This window comes from Phasianus colchicus, chromosome 1, assembly GCF_987193195.1.
Source record: "Phasianus colchicus chromosome 1, bPhaCol1.hap1.1, whole genome shotgun sequence".
Classification (NCBI taxonomy): Eukaryota; Metazoa; Chordata; class Aves; order Galliformes; family Phasianidae; genus Phasianus; species Phasianus colchicus.
The window spans coordinates 48305950-48326135 of NC_143436.1; the positions used below are offsets into that span (position 1 = coordinate 48305950).

Below are 20186 nucleotides of genomic sequence, written 5' to 3' on the forward strand. Positions count from 1 at the left end.
GCCTCCAGTACAGGAAGGATGCAGAGCTGTTGGAGTGGGTCCAAAGGAGGGCCACAAAGATTACCAGAGGGCTGGAGCACCTTTCCTATGATGAAAGGCAAAGGAAGCTGGGCTTGTTTTGCTTGAAAGCTCTGTGAGACCTTCATGGAAGACTACAAACATAAAGGGAGAGTGCTTTTTTACGTGGGCAGATAGAGATGAGGGGGGATGATTTAAAACTATAAGAGAGGAGATTAGATTAGCTGTTAGTAGAAAATCTTTTACTCAGTGGGCAGTGAGGCACTGGCACCGGCTGCCCAGAGAGGTGGTGGATGCCTTATCCCTGGAGACATTCAAGGTCAGGCTGGATGGGCTCCGAGCACCCTGATCAGCTGTAGGTGCCCCTGCTCACTGCAGGGGAGTTGGACCAGATGGCCTTTAAAGGTCCCGTCCAACTCAAACGATTCTATGATTCTTCGGTACGTCTGCTCAAGGGAAGACAGCAACATAGCCCTCATCAGGCCAGCAGACTCATTAACCCTCACCGCCCGCCCAGCCCCGCCGCCCGGCAGCCGCCCCTTCCGCCGGCAGCCCCGCCTCCTCCTCCCGGCAGCCCCGGCCGGCATGGCGGCGCCCAGCGCTTAGCTTCGCACGTGTGATCCGCGCTGCGGGCTTAAAGCCGCCACCATGAAGGGCAAATCCTCGGCCCACAAGTCGGGGAACACGCACCGGGTGAGCGCCCGCCTCGCCGGGCCGGGTGGCAGCCGGGGTGGGTCGCTGGGTTTTCGTCCTTAGTCTTCATTGAGCTGTGGTGCAGCTGTGGAGGGACGGAGGGCTCCAAGAAGGCTCTCTGTACTGCAGGGGAGGTGCGGCTGCTGGCCTCACCAGGCTAACAGCACGAACACGTGTGTCCTTTTGTTTTACAGTTTCTTACCTTCTCGGAGCGCTTAAGTAATGTTAACATCGATATTATTCATCGGATTGACAGAACTGGAAGCAGCGCTGAGGTGAGAAAAGCAACAGCAGTCATTTTATGTTAGAGGACTGCAGGTCACTCCACAAATAGACACGTGCCCTGAAAGATATGCTTACGTTTTTCTTTGGGGAAGGGTTAGAAAACATGACTCCTCCATGAGCTTCTTTCTAAAGTTTCATTCACTGTTTTGTTCCCTTCTTCTTTTGGAAATGCTTCTCATATTGGCAGTGTCACCCTGATTGCTTCCACATAGTGAGTGGGCCTGTGGTGACCGTCAACAGTCCTGGGTCCTGTCCTGCAAAGGCTTAAGGGTGCTGAGTAGGTGCAGTACTCACAGGGAAGTTGGATTAGCACCTTTAAAGGTACTTTCCAGCTCTTCATAGATCATTAAAAAAAAAAAAAGAGAGATCATCTCTGTGTCTTGCAGATCGTCACTGTTAATAGAATGCTTTGCAGCTTACTGCCTCCTGGCCTGCTGGGTTGTTTTTCTAAGCTTCCCACTGAATAGCTGTGAGGATGCCAAAATAAAACCCCAGAGCATTTTTCTCCTACTGGGTGGTTGTGGTTCAGCATCTTAGATTATCGAGTCCAGTCAACAGAAGTCTAAAAAGCAATTATGTAAGCAAGTCTTGTCACCAGAATATATGTTAAATGGTTTTCTGAATGTGGAAATGAAGGTCTTGTTTTCAGACAAATCCTGTAGCACCCTTTGGAAGGAACTCATCAAGATTTCTTAAAATATTCAAAAAACGTTTGAAGCACTTGGTAGTTCTTTTCACTGGAACCTGTCATCTTTACTGGCTACATCCATAAGAATTGGTGACCTGTTATTTTGTCTTTATTTTGACAGGAGGTTGAAACCTACTTTTATGAAGGACTGCAGAAATGGAGGGAATTGAACCTCACTCAGCATTTTGGTACCTTATTTTTATTTGTTGATATTTTCTGCCTGTTCTAGACTGTTAAAATACATTTCTTCTGCATCTAGAGCAGACTGAGAAAGTTTCTGTAGATTGGGTTTTGAACTCGGCTTTGGAGAGCCATTAATTTTAACATCCTGCATGTTCACTGAACTATAGTTATCATGATTTCTCTTTCATGCTTTAAACAGTGCAGTTCTACAAAGAAGTGGCCAACAAATGCCAGTCCTTCAACCAGCTGGTCTATTACCAGGGTGCCATTGTGCAGAGCTTGAAGATACATTTGCAAGTCAAAACCAGTCTTGCTTATCAACCGTTATTAGAGTAAGTATATGGTGATCAATTGTAGAATTAGTCAAGTTGAGAATGACCTCTAAGATCATCGAGTCCAACCATCAAGCCATCACCACTGTGCCCACTAAGCATGTACCTCAATTCCACATTCACGTGTTTCTTGAACACCTCCAGGGACAGTGACTCCACCACCTCCCTGGACAGCCTTTCTGAGTACTTGAATGCTCTTTTGGAGAATAAATTTTCCTTAATATCCCTCGTGAACCTCCCCTGATACGGATTAAGGCCACTATCTTGTCCTATCACTGAAGAGGGCGATATGGTCTCCTCTGAGCCTCTTCCACTTTAAGCAATCTCAATTTCCTCAGCTGCTCCCCATCAGACTTGTGCTCCAGCCTCCTCACAGCTCCATTGCCCTTCCTTGGACATGCTCCAGGGCCCCCGTGTCTTTCTTGTAGTGAGGGGACCGAAACTGAACAAAGCAGTTGAGATGTGGTCTCACTAGTGCCATATACACAGACATGATAACCTCCCTGCTTCTTCTGGCTGCAGTATTTCTGATACAAGCCATGATGCCATTGGCTCATGTTTGGTCAGCTGTCAGCCTACGCCCCCAGACCCTTTTCTGCCAAGCAGCTTTTCCCAAACCTCTCCCACAAGCCTGTAGTACTAACTGAGGTGTGACTGAAGTGCAAGACCTAGCACTTGGTCTTGACCTCATACAATTGGACTTAGCCCATTGATCCAGCCTTACCAGATTCCTCTGCAGGACTTTCCTACCCTCCTTTCTTCCAATTTGGTGTCATCTGCAAACTTAGTGAGGGTGCGCTCAATCCCCCTTGTCCAGATGGTCAGTAAAAATAGTAAACAGGACGGGCTACAATACTGACCCCTGGGGAATGCTACTAGTGACTGGTCACCAGCTGAAGCTTGATGATATTACAAATAATCCCAAGTCTTGTTCTAAGTGTTCTTTATATTTTTTGTACAGGAGGAAAGAAGTATAGCAATGAGATACCCAAAGTAGTCATATTTCCCTGGTAGTGCTTTATAATCCTCAGCCTTATAAAAAAAAAAATAACATGTTACTGAGTGTCTGATAGAAAATTAATGTGCTTTGGTTGATGTTGATCATCTATGTTTGGTTGATCCATTTTTCTTCTTGTTTAATGTTGTCTGCTTGAATTGCTTTAAAATTGTTGCCATCCATAGCTGCTTACAGGTGATGTTTAATAAAGGTAAGAAACAGGAGTAATGCTGTCCATCTTTCAAAAAATATTGTGCTCAACTGCAAGCAATGCTTGGCTAGCTTTTTATTGATTTAAAAAACAACAACAACAACAACAAAAAACATACTAACACTGATAAATTGTCTGAATCAGTCTAGTGGTGCAGCTGGCTCGAGATCTCCAGGCTGATTTCTATCCTCACTTCCATGACTTCTTCGTGGCCATCACCAAGTTGCTGGATACACAGGACACAGAGCTGCTGGAATGGGCTTTTACCTCTCTTTCCTATCTCTACAAGTACTTGTGGAGATTGATGGTGAAGGATATAAGCAACATATATAGGTAAAAGCTGTTTTTCTTTTCTGTCTTGATTGGCATCTATTAAATGTTACGGGAATGCAAGTACTGTACAAATATATGGTTTAGTGCTTTAGTATACTTGTTAGCATAATTTCTTTGCTTTCTAGGATAGAGCCTTGTTATCATATGCAGCTCCTTTGAGATCCTCCTTACTGGGGCACTGTATAAGAGGAGGAGTGTGTGTTGATCTGCTGTTTTCAGCATTCATCCTTCTTCTGATGTGATGGATACAGGTGGTGATAGGAGAGGAAGCAGCTACCTAGGCTGGGTAAACAAAGCTGAGAAAGGCATTGGCAACTTAGACAAGTCTAAGTTCAACACAGGTCTCTTGAGTACCTGTCAAATACCTCAGTCTTATTTGTATTGCTTCTGTCTTTTCCAATTGCAGGCACTTAGACATACAACAGTAAATGAATTCTTTTGTGTCTTTGATTGCTCCTGTTGTTGCATTTTGACCTTTACATTCTTCCTGTCTGTTTAGTGAGAGAGCAGACAGGCTGCGCTGTATGCTGTGAAACTTCTTGCCACAGGATTCTAGGCATGTAGAGTTGGGCATAAGCTCAGAACAGAATTTATCAAGCTTTCCAAACGCACAGGAACCAATTCTGGCTTGAGAAGTCCCTGAAATGCAGGTGGTTGAAGGCTGTTTTTGTATGTGCTTATCCTCTTTAAATTTTTCCCAGGCATCTGCTCCTGTCTGCTTCATCCAACTGTGCTGGGTGGACTGTATTCTGCCCCATGATGGCTGCTTGCTCACTGTCATGCTGCAGTGGTAGCTGCTCTCTTCTTTATGTTCTAGCCAGTGGGCCCATGCTGCTTCCTACTAGTTTCAATTCAGAACAGATGGAAGAAAAGATGGGCTACAGATTTCTTCCCCAACCCAGCGAAAGCTGTCAGGCATATTGCAAAAACATCTGCTTCTCTGTGAATCTGAGGCACCACGCTCTACACTTAACATGTGCTGAGCCACTTGCAACTGTCACTGGTGTTTACCAAAGAACTGCAAACACTTGTCACTCCTCTCGGTAGTGTTTTTGGAAAATCTGTATGCACAGGAGAGCTTGTTGGCTCATCTTGTTGAAGATGAGAGCTTGTTGAAATACAAATGTGGCATATCAAGTAAGTTTTGGTTTAACTAAGTGCTGCTGAGTGTATCTGTTGAAAATCTTGATGCTGCAGCGTGTATGGATCCAGAATTGCTGCAGGTTTCCAGGCTGCAGCTTAAGTTGCCTGGTGTTGTTATTTGATCTTCATACAGGAAGAGTGGGACAGAATGGAATTAAGAAAGGTATCTGCTGTCCCTGGGTGGATGGCTTCTTGGTGCTTGTAAAATGTGGCATTGTAAACTGAAAATATAATTTTTAAAGCCAGTTGGTGACAGTTCTTGCACAGCCTTTAAGACAATTTATTACTGTGTTTCTTTTTAGCCTCTACAGCACCCTGCTGGCTCATCACAAGCTTCACATCAGAAACTTTGCTGCTGAAAGTTTTGTCTTTTTAATGAGAAAGGTAAGTGAGGTGTTTGTACCTTGACACAATCTCATGGCTTCAACATACAAGATTTCTGTAAAGGAGGGTTAACAAGGCCTGAACTGGCGTTCTGCATGTCCTGAGTTGTCGTTTTCAGTGAGCGTTTTCCTAAGTATGTCATGGACTTCCTATCAGCAGTGGCAAATAGAGACTGTAATACTCAGCTTTAAGAGCAATTAAGCCAAATGTTTGTAAACGTTTGTTGAGTTGTTTTCAGAAGTTGCTGAACCTCAGGTCCTTTGACACAGAGGGTTTAAAAATCTATGAGCAGAAATCCTTGCAGTATTCCCAAGTGTTATTGTAGTTTGGATGACTGGATTCTGCTTTCAGCTGATGCATGTCTCCTTCCACACCAGAACACTGACCTTTGTATTTCAGTTGGGACCATTTCAGTGGTGCATTTATGCACATGCTTAACTCTAAAATGGTAAGAATAACCAAAAGGACATATCTCAGCTGCAGTGGCCTCACCATGCTCCCTTGGTGGTTGCAGAAATGATGACATTGAACAGGTATAGAAAGGCAGGACTTAGAAGTGCAGCGTGGTGCTGCGGAGCTGTTGAATTGCCTCTGTCCATCTTGTGGGTCATAGAAGATAATTTTTTTTTTTTCCTCTTGTGTTTTGTAGGTTTCTGATAAAAATGCCCTCTTCAACTTAATGTTCCATGACCTGGGGGAGCACCCCAAGAAGGTGGAAGGTGTGGGAAGGCTACTTTTTGAGATGTGCAAGGGTGTTCGAAACATGTTTCACTCTTGCACAGAGACGGTAAAGACCAGAAGAAAAGAAAGTTGGTTTAATGGTTCTGCAATGGAGCACTGGGTGAAACCAATGAGTGTTGCCTTGTTCCTTTCTCTGGGTCCTTAGTGATAAACGTGCTGTTTGTTATTTAATAGGATTGGAAAGCCAATTTCTAAAAACCTTTTTTTGAGATGGATTGTTTTTTAAACATTCCTATATGATATCACTATATATTAAAACAATACTGCTTGATAACACTATGCATGTTTTACACCCTCTAAGTTAATCTGAAGACAATTCAGATTTTAAGTGATAACCTAATTTTTTTTTCGGCTAATCATTCTAGAGAGAATTGAGATCACTGAAATATAATAGTATCTTGCCCTAATTGGCTTTAGGATTTAGTTTTATTTTTTGATTTATTAGATTTATTTTCTGAGGTTGTGATATGCTCTTTTCCTGTACAGGCTCTAAAATTAATTCTGGTAAAGCTGGGACCTGTTACTGAAGAGGAAACTGAACTACCATGGATAACAATTGGAGAAGCCTTTGAGCAGATGATCAGATCAGCTGCAGTGCATATACATAGGGAGCATTTTGACATTGTTTTCAAGTGCCTGAAGGTATGCTTATTTCCTTTTTTCTTTTTTCTTTTTTTTTTTTTTTGGCCTCTGTTCACAAGAGACTGAAGAAGATCTGTGTGTACTTACCAAGAAAACTGTGTCCTGTTAGACCAGAATTGGGTTTTCTCTTCTTTGGAACATTAACTTGAGTGTCATGTGTATGGGGAAAAAATCCACCCTTTTTTTGCAAGTCCATAATGACCCAGTTGGCTGTGCTGCCCTGTGAATGGGAAGAAAACCACTATGGATGAGATTTAGAGTTCAGTCCCACATTTGGGCAGAGAGTGTTTGTAGGGTCTGCTTTGGCAGAGATGGGTATTGCAGGCCCCTTGCTGGGCTTTCCTTCTGTTCTGCTGAATCAGATCTACTGATGGTTCCAGAACAGCTTTGTAATGGTGAAGTGGAAGCTTCTTTCCCTCCAGTTCTCTTTACATCAGAGACTTGGGCCGTACTTGGAAAGCTGAGTTTAAGCCTCATGGCCAAGTCCTGCAAGTCAGTGTGTGTGTGTTTCCTTTTGTACACTGCATTGTGGTGGTTACACTCTGAGGTCTGGGGGAGGAGAGCTGAGTGTCATAGGCTATGCTGGGTCAGGATGACACAGAATAAGCAAAGGGCATAGCAAGTGGGTTTTACTTATCTGATCTCCATGTAGATGTTTTATTCCTAGGGACTGGGATTTGCTAAGAGAGATTGAAACCTTCTGCAAATGATGGCTGTCAGCTTTGCACCTCAGAAGGGTGAAATGGGAAACTGAAGGAAATGTACATGTGCAAACGTAATTTAGGGCAGTCCTTCCAGCACTGACAAATAATCCTATTTGTGTGGTACTTGGACCTCTAACTACCCATAGTTTGAAATGGAGAAGTAAATGAAATAGGGTCTGATCTTTTTTTCTGAAGCATTTTGTTTTTCTTTTTTCTTTAAACAGGAGTCACTCTTAAACTTGCAGAGCAAAATAACTAAAGTCAATTGCTGTGTGGCTTCAGAGCAGATGGAAAGGGTTCTGCGAGCGTATCTGATCCTAGTGGAACATGCAAATGGATCCAAAATCTCACAGCCAGAAGAAGTCTGTCAGGTAAGTCAGACCATCACTTTGCCTTGCCTGCCAGAGAAGTATTGATTGAATCTGGAAGATAGATGGTCAGCTGAAGCAGTCTGAAACATTCCTGCTGCAGTAACAGGCTTAGGATTTGTGTTAAGTGAAGAGAGATTTATGGGGGAGTATTGCTACCTCTCCAGTTCCATGAGAATTTTCCTGTCATGTAATGCTTATGTAATCTTCCTTTAAATAAGAGGGGGGAAAAGTGAATGCTGATGCTAGAGACCATGCTGTATTGTAATTCCTGCTATTGTGAAGGAGAGCTAGGTGCCCCTAGCCTCATGCCTATGGTAGAGCAGTTCTACCAGATTCACATATATTTGACCCTGTGAATTCAGCTGCAGATTTCATGCCTTCAAACTTTGTCAGGGCTGTTTGTATTCATTTTTGTAGGCTGAAGCTTAGAACATTGTATCCTCCTGCTCCAGGGACTACCTAGGTCATTCAGACCAGACAGCGCCTGTCTTATTACATCAATACCAGTTCCTCTCTTTCATTTCAGGTTTTAATAAAAATGTTACAGACACCAGATCTCTCCTCATCTTGCTGCAAGATCCTGCTGAACACCATTTCTGCTTTACTGCTGGCCGAGAACGTTCACTTACCTGACTCTTTGACCAAAGAAGCTATTGAAAAGGTAACAAAGACTTCTTACTGGAGAAATACCAGAGTCCAGGTTCCCTACAGCAGTCTGGTTTCATGATACTCCATTTCAGGCTGGACAGTAGACTACGAGGATCTCTTTAGTTTTTTTGCACTGAAAAGGGAGAAACTGCCCAGTGCCTAAAATAATGCCTACTATGGTCTTGGGACTCCTTGAGAGTCTTACACAAACTGTCAGTCTGTTATAATAATGCCACTGTGGCAAACATATTTGCAGTGAAAAACAGGTCCTGTTTCAAACACTAACAGCCTGTAGTAAAGACAGAACAGAGAGGGACTGTGTTCTGTCGGAGATTATGAGGCAGGTCAGTGAGCTGGATTTGATTGAAAAAGTATATTTTTCACTGTGTTGACAAACAACATGGGTTTGGCTAATGAGCATGGTTCAGGCAAATCTGACTTAGAAACTACAGGGTTAGGCAAATTCTAGTATAACCATTGCATAAACATTGACAGGATCAGTTGCATACATTCATATAAAGTGCAGTGTAGCAGATTGATCAGAGATGATGCTATGGAGTGCTCTGCTTTGGTTTTCCTGTTGCAGTACGTGATAATTTTGCCATAGTTGTACCTTGTATTCAAAAAATGTATGGAAAATAAAGATGTTGTGTGATTTGCATTTGGAAGATAAGGCTGTTGCAATTGTTTAGAGAAAATCATGTGGATTTCAGTGTTGGCTTTTGCTGAAAGAGATTGGTTCTGCCTGTGTGTGGCAAGAGTCCGGTTTTGTTCAGGAGAGGCGATCCTTGAAACATTTGATTAAATTTGTGCGGGCTTCTGTTAATCTGAAGGAGGCTTAAAGCTGTCCTTATAATTTGAAGGGTCTGGGAAAGAAGTTGTATGCATATTTCTGTGTTGCACAACACAGCGTTGAAAAGCACTGATTCCATGTGCAGACAGGAATGGTTTCCATCTTGTTCCCTTCAGAAGCATATTGGTCAGCTTCCCCCTTTTGCAGCCAACTATGGTGGAGTCATATACCAGGATATATGCATCAAGAACACTGAGTTAAAATACCTTTTGTGCCTGAGCTTCTTTCTAAGGTTATATTGTCTATGCTACAGTCAGAGAACTTTCAGCCTATGTTTTCCACATCACTTTGAAGAGATAGTTAAGCTGTCTTAGCAAGAGCCCGCTTGGACTTCACAGGGCTTATTACAAGGGTTCTGCTGCTTCTATAGCTGAGCTGCCACTGGAAGTGGTATTGCTGCATGTGGCTGTCTTAGAAACTCTGCTAGCTGTGAACAGAAAGCCAGGTGGGTATCTCAGAGTTTAGAGCATGGCTGATTGATAAACCAGGAAAAATATCCTATGGGTAATGGAAACGTAAGTATAGGATGTCTTTTCTTAATGTGTTCCTGTCAACTTTTTTTTTGCATTTTGCAGGTATTAGGAAGTGGAATTGAATGGTGCTTTCTTTTGGACTTTTCTGAAGCAATGTTCACAATGAAGCAATTTGAGAGGGTAAGTGGAAGCTCTTGTGCATTTTGTTTATTTTTTGTTGCCAAAAGGATCATAAGATATTGTGATGAGGACATCTGAACAGGAAAATTCTTCTACAAATGGAAAATTCATAGTATATTTATTTGCCTTGTTTGATGAATCACTTATCAGTATTGACATGATGTTTGAACAGACTTCTAGCGTGCTAAGAATGAAAGCTTTACTTATGCCATTGTGTCAGTACTTGGTGCTCAGGGTTGAAGAGGCTATCCATGTTCACAGAGAGAAGCTCAAGTGTTGAGAAGCAAAGATGTGGATTTGTTTTAGATAGGATGAGGGGAAAATAAGTGAAATGAAGAATAAGGAACATCTGATAGATCGAGCCTGGAAATGGTGATCTGGGAGGAATGAAAGAAACAAAGGGGGTGGGATATGAAAGCACAGTTGAGCATCTGGAAGATCCTGACTACATTGGTTTTCTTGGGAGCAGACTGAGTTTTTACATCAAACTGCTGTTTCCAGTAACAGGATGTCTACGTGCTGATGAATTGGAGCTCCAGAACTGATGAGAAATCTGGTGCTTTGGCTCATTTGTGCTTGGCTTCCTCTGTAGCTGATGTTATGTGCTCTTCTGGTTTTGATGACGGTTACAGAAATGTTACTAAACTTTTTCTTTTTTTTTTCTTTTTCCTCTTCAGCACTTTCTTCCATGCTTTCTAAAGTACATTGAACATTGCTTCTCTGGCACAGATGCACTTAGTAAGGATCAGGCAACAGCAGTTCTGGCTAAACTCATTCTGGTGAAAGCAGAGCCTCCTACCATTGGTTCAATGGCATTTGAAAAGTATCCTCTTCTTTTCACTGAATCATCATCCATCAGGTGAGGCTTCTCAGATTTAGCAAAGACTACATGTGTCCGCATGTCTGCAGATTAAAAGGCCTGCAAGGTGATACAATGGGATTCCGTTTTCTTTTCTGAGATGATTTAAGAAGAGATACTGCTCTAGTGACCTCCTGTCTGTGCCATGTTCACATATGAATATGTCTTGTCCAGGAGCTTGCTGGAAGCAGTGCTATATAATCTTACCATAGAGCACAGCTGAGTATCATAGTGCATATAATTAATTCAAATACAGCACTATGCTGGCACAGCTTGACTGCTTCTGGTTGCAGAGCTAAGTTGACTGCAGCAAGGTGTTTGCTTTCCCACTGGAACCTGTTTGGAAAAATTTGAGTGACAGCAGTCAAGCACAGAATGACCATTGCTAGGCTTATGATAAAGGCTGTTAACTCTTGCTCAAAACTTGCCTGCTGAGAGTGGTGACTGATGCTGACATTTATGTAAGATTTTATCTTTCCTCAAAGCAGTTTATTTTGTGGGTTTCCTTCTGTTTTTACTGAGTGGAGGTATCAAGGTTTAGGGAACAGAAGGCTGTGAGTCAAAAATAATTAAAAAAAAAAATTAAAAAAATTGATTTTTCTCTTCTTATATTTTTTTCTGTGGATTTTTCTGGATTTTCAGTGATATGGAATACATAGCTGAGAGGATGTTGCTCCTGCAATGTCAGTGTCTGAACTAAACTTCCTTTGCTGCAGATTAAATCCCTTGCTGCTTATCTTGTCTGCGTGAAACATACAGAACAGATTATTTCATCCTCTTTGCATCCAGCTTTTACAAATAACAGACTTTGATCCTTAGAAACATCACAAATCGTTTCTGTGGACCTGCAATCCTAATTCCTTGAGGTTTATCTGATATATTTTATTTCTTAAACCTCTAATCATTTTTTATGAGATGTTTTGTTAGCTGCTTGCTTTCTTGAAGGGTGGAGCTCATGGAGCTATCCAGCTGTGGTCTTGCAAGTGTTGAGTGGAATGGAAAAGTTACTTTCCATGAGGTGTGAAGTATTTCTGTTTATATGTTCCAGTATGGTGTCAGCTCTTTGTACCTGAAGATACAGCTTTGAATCTGGGCTCAGCTTGTGATTCCTTATAATTTACCACAGTTAGCTAGCTATTTTCTGTCTTCTGTTAATCTTTGCTAGTATCTGGGTTGTTAATAAGTAAGAATCACTCTGAATCTTAGAGATGACTCTCAGGTGCTTCTCACCTTAGTTGTAAGGATGTCTAACTGAGAACTAGACTCTTTCCTTCTAGAAGGGCTTTTAAAATTCAAAATAAAGACCTGAATTTATTGCATGGGAAACATGTTACATTTATATTGTGGGAGGAAAAAGGAACAGTCTCTGATGTGCAGGGGGCTTAGTGGGTTACTAAAAACTTTTGATTTTATTTCTAGCTCTAATACAAGACAACAAACAAGTAAAAGACAAGGAGGAAGGGCAGAAGTACCAGTGCTTGATTACGTGCTGTCTCTAATCCAGTTACGAGAGAACAAAGACATCACTGACCTTTCACAGCCTTGGGTTGCCTTGGTTGTGCTGCCACATATTAGGTAAGGGATACTCTAAGGTGCTATTGCTGTGTATTTCTGTAGTGTTATCTACTTCACCATCTATCAAAAATCAGGTAAACTCAAGAGTTATTAACACTAGTTTGGGGTAACTGGGGTAGAAAGGTGGAAAAAAAAGCTGTGTGGAAATACTGGGTCCGTGGTAAACTCAGGAGTGGGATATCAGTTTCTTGGTTGCCTGCTCCTTTAAATTTAGTACACTAGCATGTGGAGTTGTTCTTACACATTTCTGTTTCTGTTTTTTAAGCACCATTCTTTCTAGACGGCAGTGTTTTCAATAATTATTATATTCTTGTGTGACAGAAGGCTTCGGAAAGAGCTTGCTCTTCTGCAGCTTAAATTGTGACTCAGAAATAGCAAATATGGTTTGCTATTGATTTCAGACTTGGGATAACCTCTCCGTAATTTAACATGAGATAGATGTGAAAGGAAATATTTGTACGTGTCTAGGTGTGAGTGTCAACATAGAGATAAAAGGCTTCCCATTTATTTTGAACAGACCAATGGACAAAGAAATGATCCTGCCCTGTGTGACAAGTTTTATAGATTCTCTGTTCACAGCCATTGACAAAGGAGGCCTCTGCAAAGGTCAGTTACTGTTAGTTCCTGTTCGTTTACTTTCTCTTGAGACCTAAGAGGGAGAATAAAAAAAGTAGTTTTGCTGATGATACAAAACATGAAAATGAATAGCAATAGTATTGTATCCAAATGTACTGAGCAGTAAAACTAGAAAAGCAAAGCTTGAGGGAAACACCCTCCAGGAAACAATTCTGCAATTGTTGTTGGTAGTCATAATGGAGTGGCAGATGTTCCACAAAGTAGAAGGTGGACTGTCCAAACTGAAGCCTGATCAAGATAATTGAGAATAAAAATTAGAGTCATAAAAGAGAATGGAAATCCTTTCAAGCCAGACCCAGGCTGAAGCAGTCAAGTGAAGGAGAGACTATTGACTGACAAGCTCCAATTAGACTGTTCTAAACCTATTACTCAAATTTTGGAGCCTTATCATCTTTGACATAAATAAGAGTATCAGTAATAAAATGATGTATCCTCCCTCTGAGCATGGGTTGTCACAGGAACCTTGCTGGTTGTCTTCTATCACTGGCCAGAAAAGAAAAAAAAATCTTCTAGCTTAGCTTGTGTGGTACAGGGCAGTTGAGTACTCAAAGAGATCTCAAGCATTTGGCTTTGTGACAAAGTGTGAGCAAGTACTGGAATGCCCCAGTTTCAGTGTTTTTTCTTCCGTGGGTTGAAAGGGCTTACCTAGCGCCTGGCCTTTCTCCTTTGTATTCTCTTGATTAACATTGTTGACTATATCTGCTGACTGGTTCTTCTGCTTTTTCCTCTCTAGTGTTTGTCAAGCATGGTCCTTTTTGATTTAGCTCTTTCTTCTGCCTTGTTTACAGATTTTGCATGCTTTCATGATTATGTGACTTGTAATTATTTACTCTAGAAAGAAAATACCCGAACCTTTTTGTGGATTGCGTTCTTGGTAGCAGCTGTGCACCAGCTCTGTGTATGCCCAAGAAGAGGCATCTTGCCATTTCCTCCTTTGCTGCTAAAGAAAAGATAACAAATGTAGTGTCAGTCCTATGTTTCTTTCTTCTGTTGCCCTGTACTGTGCTTTCTTACCTTTCTTTCAAACTGGTATTTCTGAGCACTTTGTCCATCATTCGCATTCTCTTCAGCTCTGTGATCTCTACAACCCCTTCACCTTGTACTAGGACTCCAGTCTCCTCCCATTGCCTATGCAAGGTGCATCCAGCCCTGTGCTCCCTGTTAGGTCTGCCTGGCATCTAGCCTGAGGTACTGTGCGTGTCCCAGAGCCAGGTGGTTTTCTAAAGTTGCTTGGGAGTGCAGAAAATCAGGTTTGAAGCTGGAATACAGCTTAGGAGGAGACAAAGAAAGTAATAATTTAAAGTAACTTAAGGCTGGTAGGGAATGGAATTTGCCCTTCCCCTTCTTGCCTGGAAGGGCTTTGAATGACCCGTACTGTTGGGAAACCCTCTATCCCCAGAGGAGGTTGGAGGTTTATGAAGGGGGTGCTGCTGCTATAACAATATTTTGTAAACCCAGCATCCACTGAGTAATAGGAAATCAGCTGTTAAGTGTGTGGGACAGCTTTGAAGATCTCATACAGGGCCTGGAGCACCTCTTGTGTTCCTTTTGCACTGGCTGTGGTGCCTGCAGAACTGTTTCTCATTTCTCACTCCTTTCCCCCAGCTGCTGTTGCACAGCACTTTTCCTCCATCCTTAAATCTGCAGCAGGGTGCTGCTGGAACAGCTGGAGCTGGCTCTGCTCACAGAGCCCTCCCTGCAACCTCCCCAGCACTCAAACTTTGCCAAATAAGACCAATACAGCCGTTTGTAGCATAAACCCAAGGCTTCTGTGTCAGTGCTTAGTTAGCTCCAGACCTTATCTTCACATATACATGGGTGTGATGGAGGCAGATGCAAACTGGGAGCTGCTCACAGCCTTCAACAGTAGCTTGCTAGAGTAGGCATTTACTTTGTTAGACAGAGAAATGTTTCCTTTATGGGTTATAGGTGTTAGAAAACACACATATCAGTTCTGGAATCCATGTGTTACTCTAGCTATTTCAGGAAGGGCAATCACCCTGCAAGCACAAGTTGTTGAGACCTGAGTAAATATACAGACTGTTCTTGTTCTCTCTGCTCCAGGGAGCTTGTTTGTGGCCTGCCAAGCTGTAAGTACTCTTCTCAGTTTGACAGAGTCTTCTGAAATACTCCATTTGTTGCCTGTGGAGCGTGTCAAGAACTTGGTGACGTAAGTAAGCTCTGCCTGTTCTGTGATTGTCAGAGATTTTCCTTCATATGGGAAAGAGTTGACTTGCCTTATACGTAGAAGAACGTTAATGCCTTTTTGTGAGTTGTCTGTTCAGTTACACTAGTGTGTTGCTTCAGTATTGTGGTAATTTAAGGTAGCAATGTTGTAGGCACTATTTAGAGAACTGTATAGGTATAATACCTGTTTGGTGGTATTTTCTCTGCAAACCCAAGCTTTCTTAGCCAACTGCAGCAGTAGCGTGTTAAATATGTTGCTTCTAGTTTTTCAAGAGCACTACACTTAGTAATGGTGCATTCTGAGTTGTGTCAAAAACTTGAGATTCAGCAGTCTGCTGGCAGTGTTGGGATTCCTTTGTGACCTTACATATCCACCTGTATGTTTGCTTCACAGTGGGAGTATGCTCAGTTGTTTGTATACCCAGTTTTAGTTATTACAATTCCCTTCTACTTAAAACTAACACATGTAACTGAATGAGTGGAGAGATTGAGGGAGGCTGTTGATCCAGCAAATGCTGCTGAATTTGTCATCTCCCATCATTGCTCTGCTTAGAGCATTTCCAAGTCTTTGGTGGCCTGAGTTTCAAAACATCCTGCTCTGATAAGAAAGCATGCTGCCCATGTCTGGGACATGATGGAGGCAAAGCAACTTGCCCAGATAAAGCAGGAAGTCTTGGCAGGGAGTTTCATTGTAGTGCTTTTGTGTCATCTTTGTGCTGCATGTGTAAATCCCTCTTGGAGCAAGGGACGTTGGTTGGCATTAGGAGGTTTCCCTGTGAGCAGGCAAGATTCCTGGTGACGGTAGAACTGATAGCCCATGTAGGGGCCCTGTTGTTTCTTTTCCATTGCAGTTGATCACTAACCAGGCACCCATGCAGCGGCAGCAGATTTGTTTTCTGAAGCTGTCTGTATGTGGGTCCAGCTGACCAGCCCCAGCTTGATAGGCCTAATTATAACAAAGGGAGGAATCTCATGCCTCTGAGTCTGCTTTAGGTACTGTCTTTGAAGCTGTGTGCAGTGTGTTGGTGAATTCTGGCTTCACCATCCTGAGATCCCTTAATGCTGTTACTGTCACTGCTGCCTTGTTTTCAAATATCTGTATTGCTACAGTGCTCTCTGTATGCTAATAAAACGCTCTCTGTTTTAGCACTTTCCATTCAGACCCATCAGCATTGCTGCTGGCTGATCTCTATTACACAAGACTGGCATTGTGCGGCTGCCAGGAACCTCTTTCCCAAGGGAACCTAATGGACTTGTTTGAGAAGTTGCAACCTAATATCTCCACTGGTATTTCCAAGGTAATCTGCCTTTTGTTTTTGTTGTTGTTTTTTTAGAACATACTATATGGATTGTATTTTACAAAGTAATTTAAGTAAGTTAGGTTAAATGAGAAAGACTGACAGGAGAAACGTGAGACTGTAAAAGAATTGCTTCTGTAGCATTTGTTTATATCTGTTTTTTCTAAGAGGCTGCCACAGGGCATGAGTTTGCAGAAGTCTTAGCCCTGGGAGGCTTACTTCTTCCCTAGAGATGGAAACAGATCAGAAGTCTACTGTATTCGTTCTGAGTTGCCTGCTAGACCAGAGGAGCTCATCTGTTTCTCAGCTTAGCAAGGAACCTGGTGAAATCAACATCCTGTGCAGGGCATGAACCTCTGTGTAACTGTGTGTCTGTATATGCAGCTTGCATTCTCCTGCATGCTTCTGACATATGTTTCCACTTTGGACAGGTTCGACTCTTAACTGTCCGTATTCTAAACCACTTTGAGACTCCACCTTCTACAGTAATGGTGGTAAGGCTAATACTTCTCACTTAACATTTTGAATCAGTCTGATTTGATGATTGTGAACCGTTGCCTGCTTTTCAGGAGCAGAGCATGTTTCTACCCAAGATTGCGCTCTGGTTTTGTGCTTTCATGTTCCAGTTTTATCTTTCATCTCTTTGCCCTCTAATGTTTTCACGTGTGTAAGTTCTGGTCCCTAAATGATGAAAACTGGAACAAACATCTTGACTTTGTTTTCTGATTCAAAGTAGCTCAGACTCTGTTTAGTTTTCTTGAGATAGCTTTCAGTAGGAAAAGGATAGTCCAACAAAATCTGTGTCATTTGTTTGTTCAGAGTGATGGCACAGGGGACCTCCAGTCAGTATTTGCCATACTGCTCCAAGCAGAGCTTGTGCCAGCGACAGTGAATGATTACAGAGAGAAACTTCTCCACTTGAGGAAATTGAGATGTGATATAGTGCTGTCCGCAATACCAAGTGGATCTTTGCAGGAGGTAAGTAGTTTCTGTCAGTTGGCAGTTCCCATATTCCAATACTTCCATTCCATGAATTTCAGAAATTTTAATAAGAGTTCATAAAAAATGCATTAGATCCCAGTTCATAGCTCTTGTTTGTCCTTGAGACTATTGTGTTTTCTTGAGCAGTGGTGGTACCTAGATAAATGGATAGACAGTTTGATCGGTTATTATGGAAAGGAGGACAACTCATTCTAGGGAGAAGTGAATTGTCAGCAAATGTAGAACTATGACCTTACTATACACTCATCTTCGTTCCACATTGGTACGATTCCTTCTGGCCACTGGCAAACATAGCTTCTGGATCTTGCTGCAGAGTGATACTCTTGTCTTCCATCTGGCTGTTACATCTCGTGTACAATTGTGCAAAAAGAGTTCTCACCTCTCATTTTGTAGATGCTGAAAGGGTCACATTTCTACTAGTAAAATGTTCGTGGAGGGGGGAAGGGAGGATTTATTCATTATTATTTTTACGGCTGTGGTAGTACTTCTATTTATTTATTCATTTATTGCCTTGACTTGTGAACTCCTCAGAGGAGGAGCTATAGGTTGGTCCATCTGTGTTTAGCATTGCGGTACAGAACTGGCTTTTGCACATTCACAGTACATAGATGTGGTGGATAGATATCAGTGCAGCTTAGAGTAAGCAGGATCTACAAATTTCATCATGTAGCTATGAGACAAAAAATGATGTGTGTGACTTGATTCATTGCAAGTAGTACTTCTGAGAATTTCTTAGATCAAAGTTTCTTCTTTGAGAGGAGGAAAGGTTAGAGGAGGTTGGTTAGTCTTTAACTGTTGTTCTTAACTTCTGAACAAGATGGTTCTATGTCATTCTAGGTGCCTCTTCGGTATTTACTGGGAATGCTTTATATTAACTTCAGCCCTCTCTGGGATCCTGTAATTGAACTCATAACGTGAGTATACGTGACTGGATGCTGCAGTCTGTGCTTGTTTCACAGGACAGTTTCTTCCACTGAAGGCTGAGGGCAATCTCATTGTGATCTTACAGCCTCCTCACAAGAGGTAGATGCTGATTTCTTTTCTCTGGTGACTGCAGCAGGGCCCAAGAGAACGGCATGGAGCTGCTTCAGGGGAGAGTCAGGTTGGGTGTTAGAAAAAGGTTTTTCATCAGAGAGTTGCTGGGCCCTGGCACAGGCTACCCAGCGGTCATGGCCCCAAGCTGATGGGGTTCAGGGAGCATCTGGTCAATGCTCTCAGATATATGGTCTGAGTTTTCAGTTACCCTGTGTGAAGCCAGCAGTTGAACTTGATGATCCTCATGTGTTACTTACAACTCAGGGTATTCTCTGACTGTTCTGTGAGCAAAAGCTGAGTTTAAAATGTCTGATTTGAAGAGATTCATGTATGAGAGACTTTGTGTGAAATCTTTCCAAACTGTTTTGATCTCTCATATTATAATCGGTGTAGTGTGTTAGTTTTTAACTTTTGGTTTTTTTCTCACTATTAAAAGGAGCTTGCAACAAATATAATTAAATAGCATCAGAGTTTGAGTCCAAGATGGCAAGATTTGATTAATGTTTCACAAATACTCAAGAAACAGAAGGCGCCTTTCAATTTTCTCATCTCCTGACTTTTCTGTCCTTACTGGAAAACCTCTAAATTCTACTAAAGAGTAGGGAAGTTGTACCATGGCATCTGCTAAGCTGAATACTGAAGTAAATGTCTCTGCTTTCAGCATGATGTTATCTCCTTGTTTTTTTTCTTCTCTGTTGTATTATCAGAAAGGGTGACATTTGTCACATCAAACTATTGTATTAATGAAGTAATATTAAACCAGCTCTCCTAAAGATACATTCACACTAATTCTTTCATTGGTTCTGTATGATATTACTGTACAGAAGTCAGTGGAAAGCTCAAGAACATTTTTAGTTAATTTGAGTTTGTTTGAAGTCATGGAATACAACCCGCTTATTTGAATAATTGACATTTGGGATTCATGAATGAGGGCAAGGAAGTGCTACAGCTGTGTCCTGCAGATGTCCTATCTTTGGACACTCTCATTAAAGCTATAATCAAAGCCTCTGATTGCATTAGCTGTTAGCTTCCCTTGATGCATGGTTTTTCTTTTTTCTTTTAATTTCATGCTCTTATGTTTTGTTAGTTCTCATGCAAAGGAAATGGAGAATAAACAGTTCTGGAAGGTATTTTATGAACATCTGGAGAGGGCTGCTGCCTATGCTGGTAAGGATCAGCTCCTAAATGGTATTTTGACAGAAACCTAGCTAATTGTGAATGACATGCGATCGTGTTTTCATGTGTCCCAAATTTACATGTGATGGAGGAATTCAGAACCAGAGCTCTTGACTGCCAGTGTCACGTCCAGGGCAGGAATGCAGACGCTTGAGAGAGAGCTGTGCCTTCTTTTGTCCTAAATAGCAAGAAGTAGATAGAAATGTCCCCAGTATGAGGGGAGTCACATGTTTTGGGGAGCCACGCAACAACTTCATCTCTGCTTAAGGCTGGCTTTTTCCAGTCTGATAGGAACAATGAAGAAACTTGTATAATGGAATACATAATCTTTCTATTACATAGATTGAGTGGTATTTCTGCAGGCACTATGCCTTTCTTGACTGTGTATTCTTTAGATACATCTATGAATGTGTGGAGAATGTGTTCACAGTAGAGATGTGAGCATGCAGCCGCTTGTAGGTTTCTCTGTTATTCAAGAGAATTGAACTCATTTAAGCTGCCAGGGCTGTAAGACATCCTGGAGTACTTCCTAAGCAACA

The 20186-nt window shown here is 41.9% G+C and overlaps 1 protein-coding gene across 1 annotated transcript in view; it reads left to right on the forward strand.

The window, feature by feature from the left end:
* The first annotated feature begins 572 nt into the window (after positions 1-572).
* The window catches only part of UTP20 (UTP20 small subunit processome component), a 59120-nt gene continuing 39506 nt past the window's right edge, over positions 573-20186 (forward strand). Inside the window, exons 1-20 of the mRNA XM_031600386.2 lie at positions 573-711; positions 906-986; positions 1806-1872; positions 2067-2199; positions 3552-3740; positions 5186-5267; positions 5917-6054; positions 6495-6650; positions 7579-7725; positions 8252-8386; positions 9802-9879; positions 10557-10738; positions 12158-12313; positions 12831-12919; positions 15014-15119; positions 16284-16434; positions 16866-16928; positions 17254-17412; positions 18274-18350; positions 19559-19638. Coding sequence (XP_031456246.2) covers positions 667-711; positions 906-986; positions 1806-1872; positions 2067-2199; positions 3552-3740; positions 5186-5267; positions 5917-6054; positions 6495-6650; positions 7579-7725; positions 8252-8386; positions 9802-9879; positions 10557-10738; positions 12158-12313; positions 12831-12919; positions 15014-15119; positions 16284-16434; positions 16866-16928; positions 17254-17412; positions 18274-18350; positions 19559-19638 — 2314 coding nt within the window. The 5' untranslated portion in view covers positions 573-666. The remainder of the gene's footprint in view (positions 712-905; positions 987-1805; positions 1873-2066; positions 2200-3551; positions 3741-5185; positions 5268-5916; positions 6055-6494; positions 6651-7578; positions 7726-8251; positions 8387-9801; positions 9880-10556; positions 10739-12157; positions 12314-12830; positions 12920-15013; positions 15120-16283; positions 16435-16865; positions 16929-17253; positions 17413-18273; positions 18351-19558; positions 19639-20186) is intronic.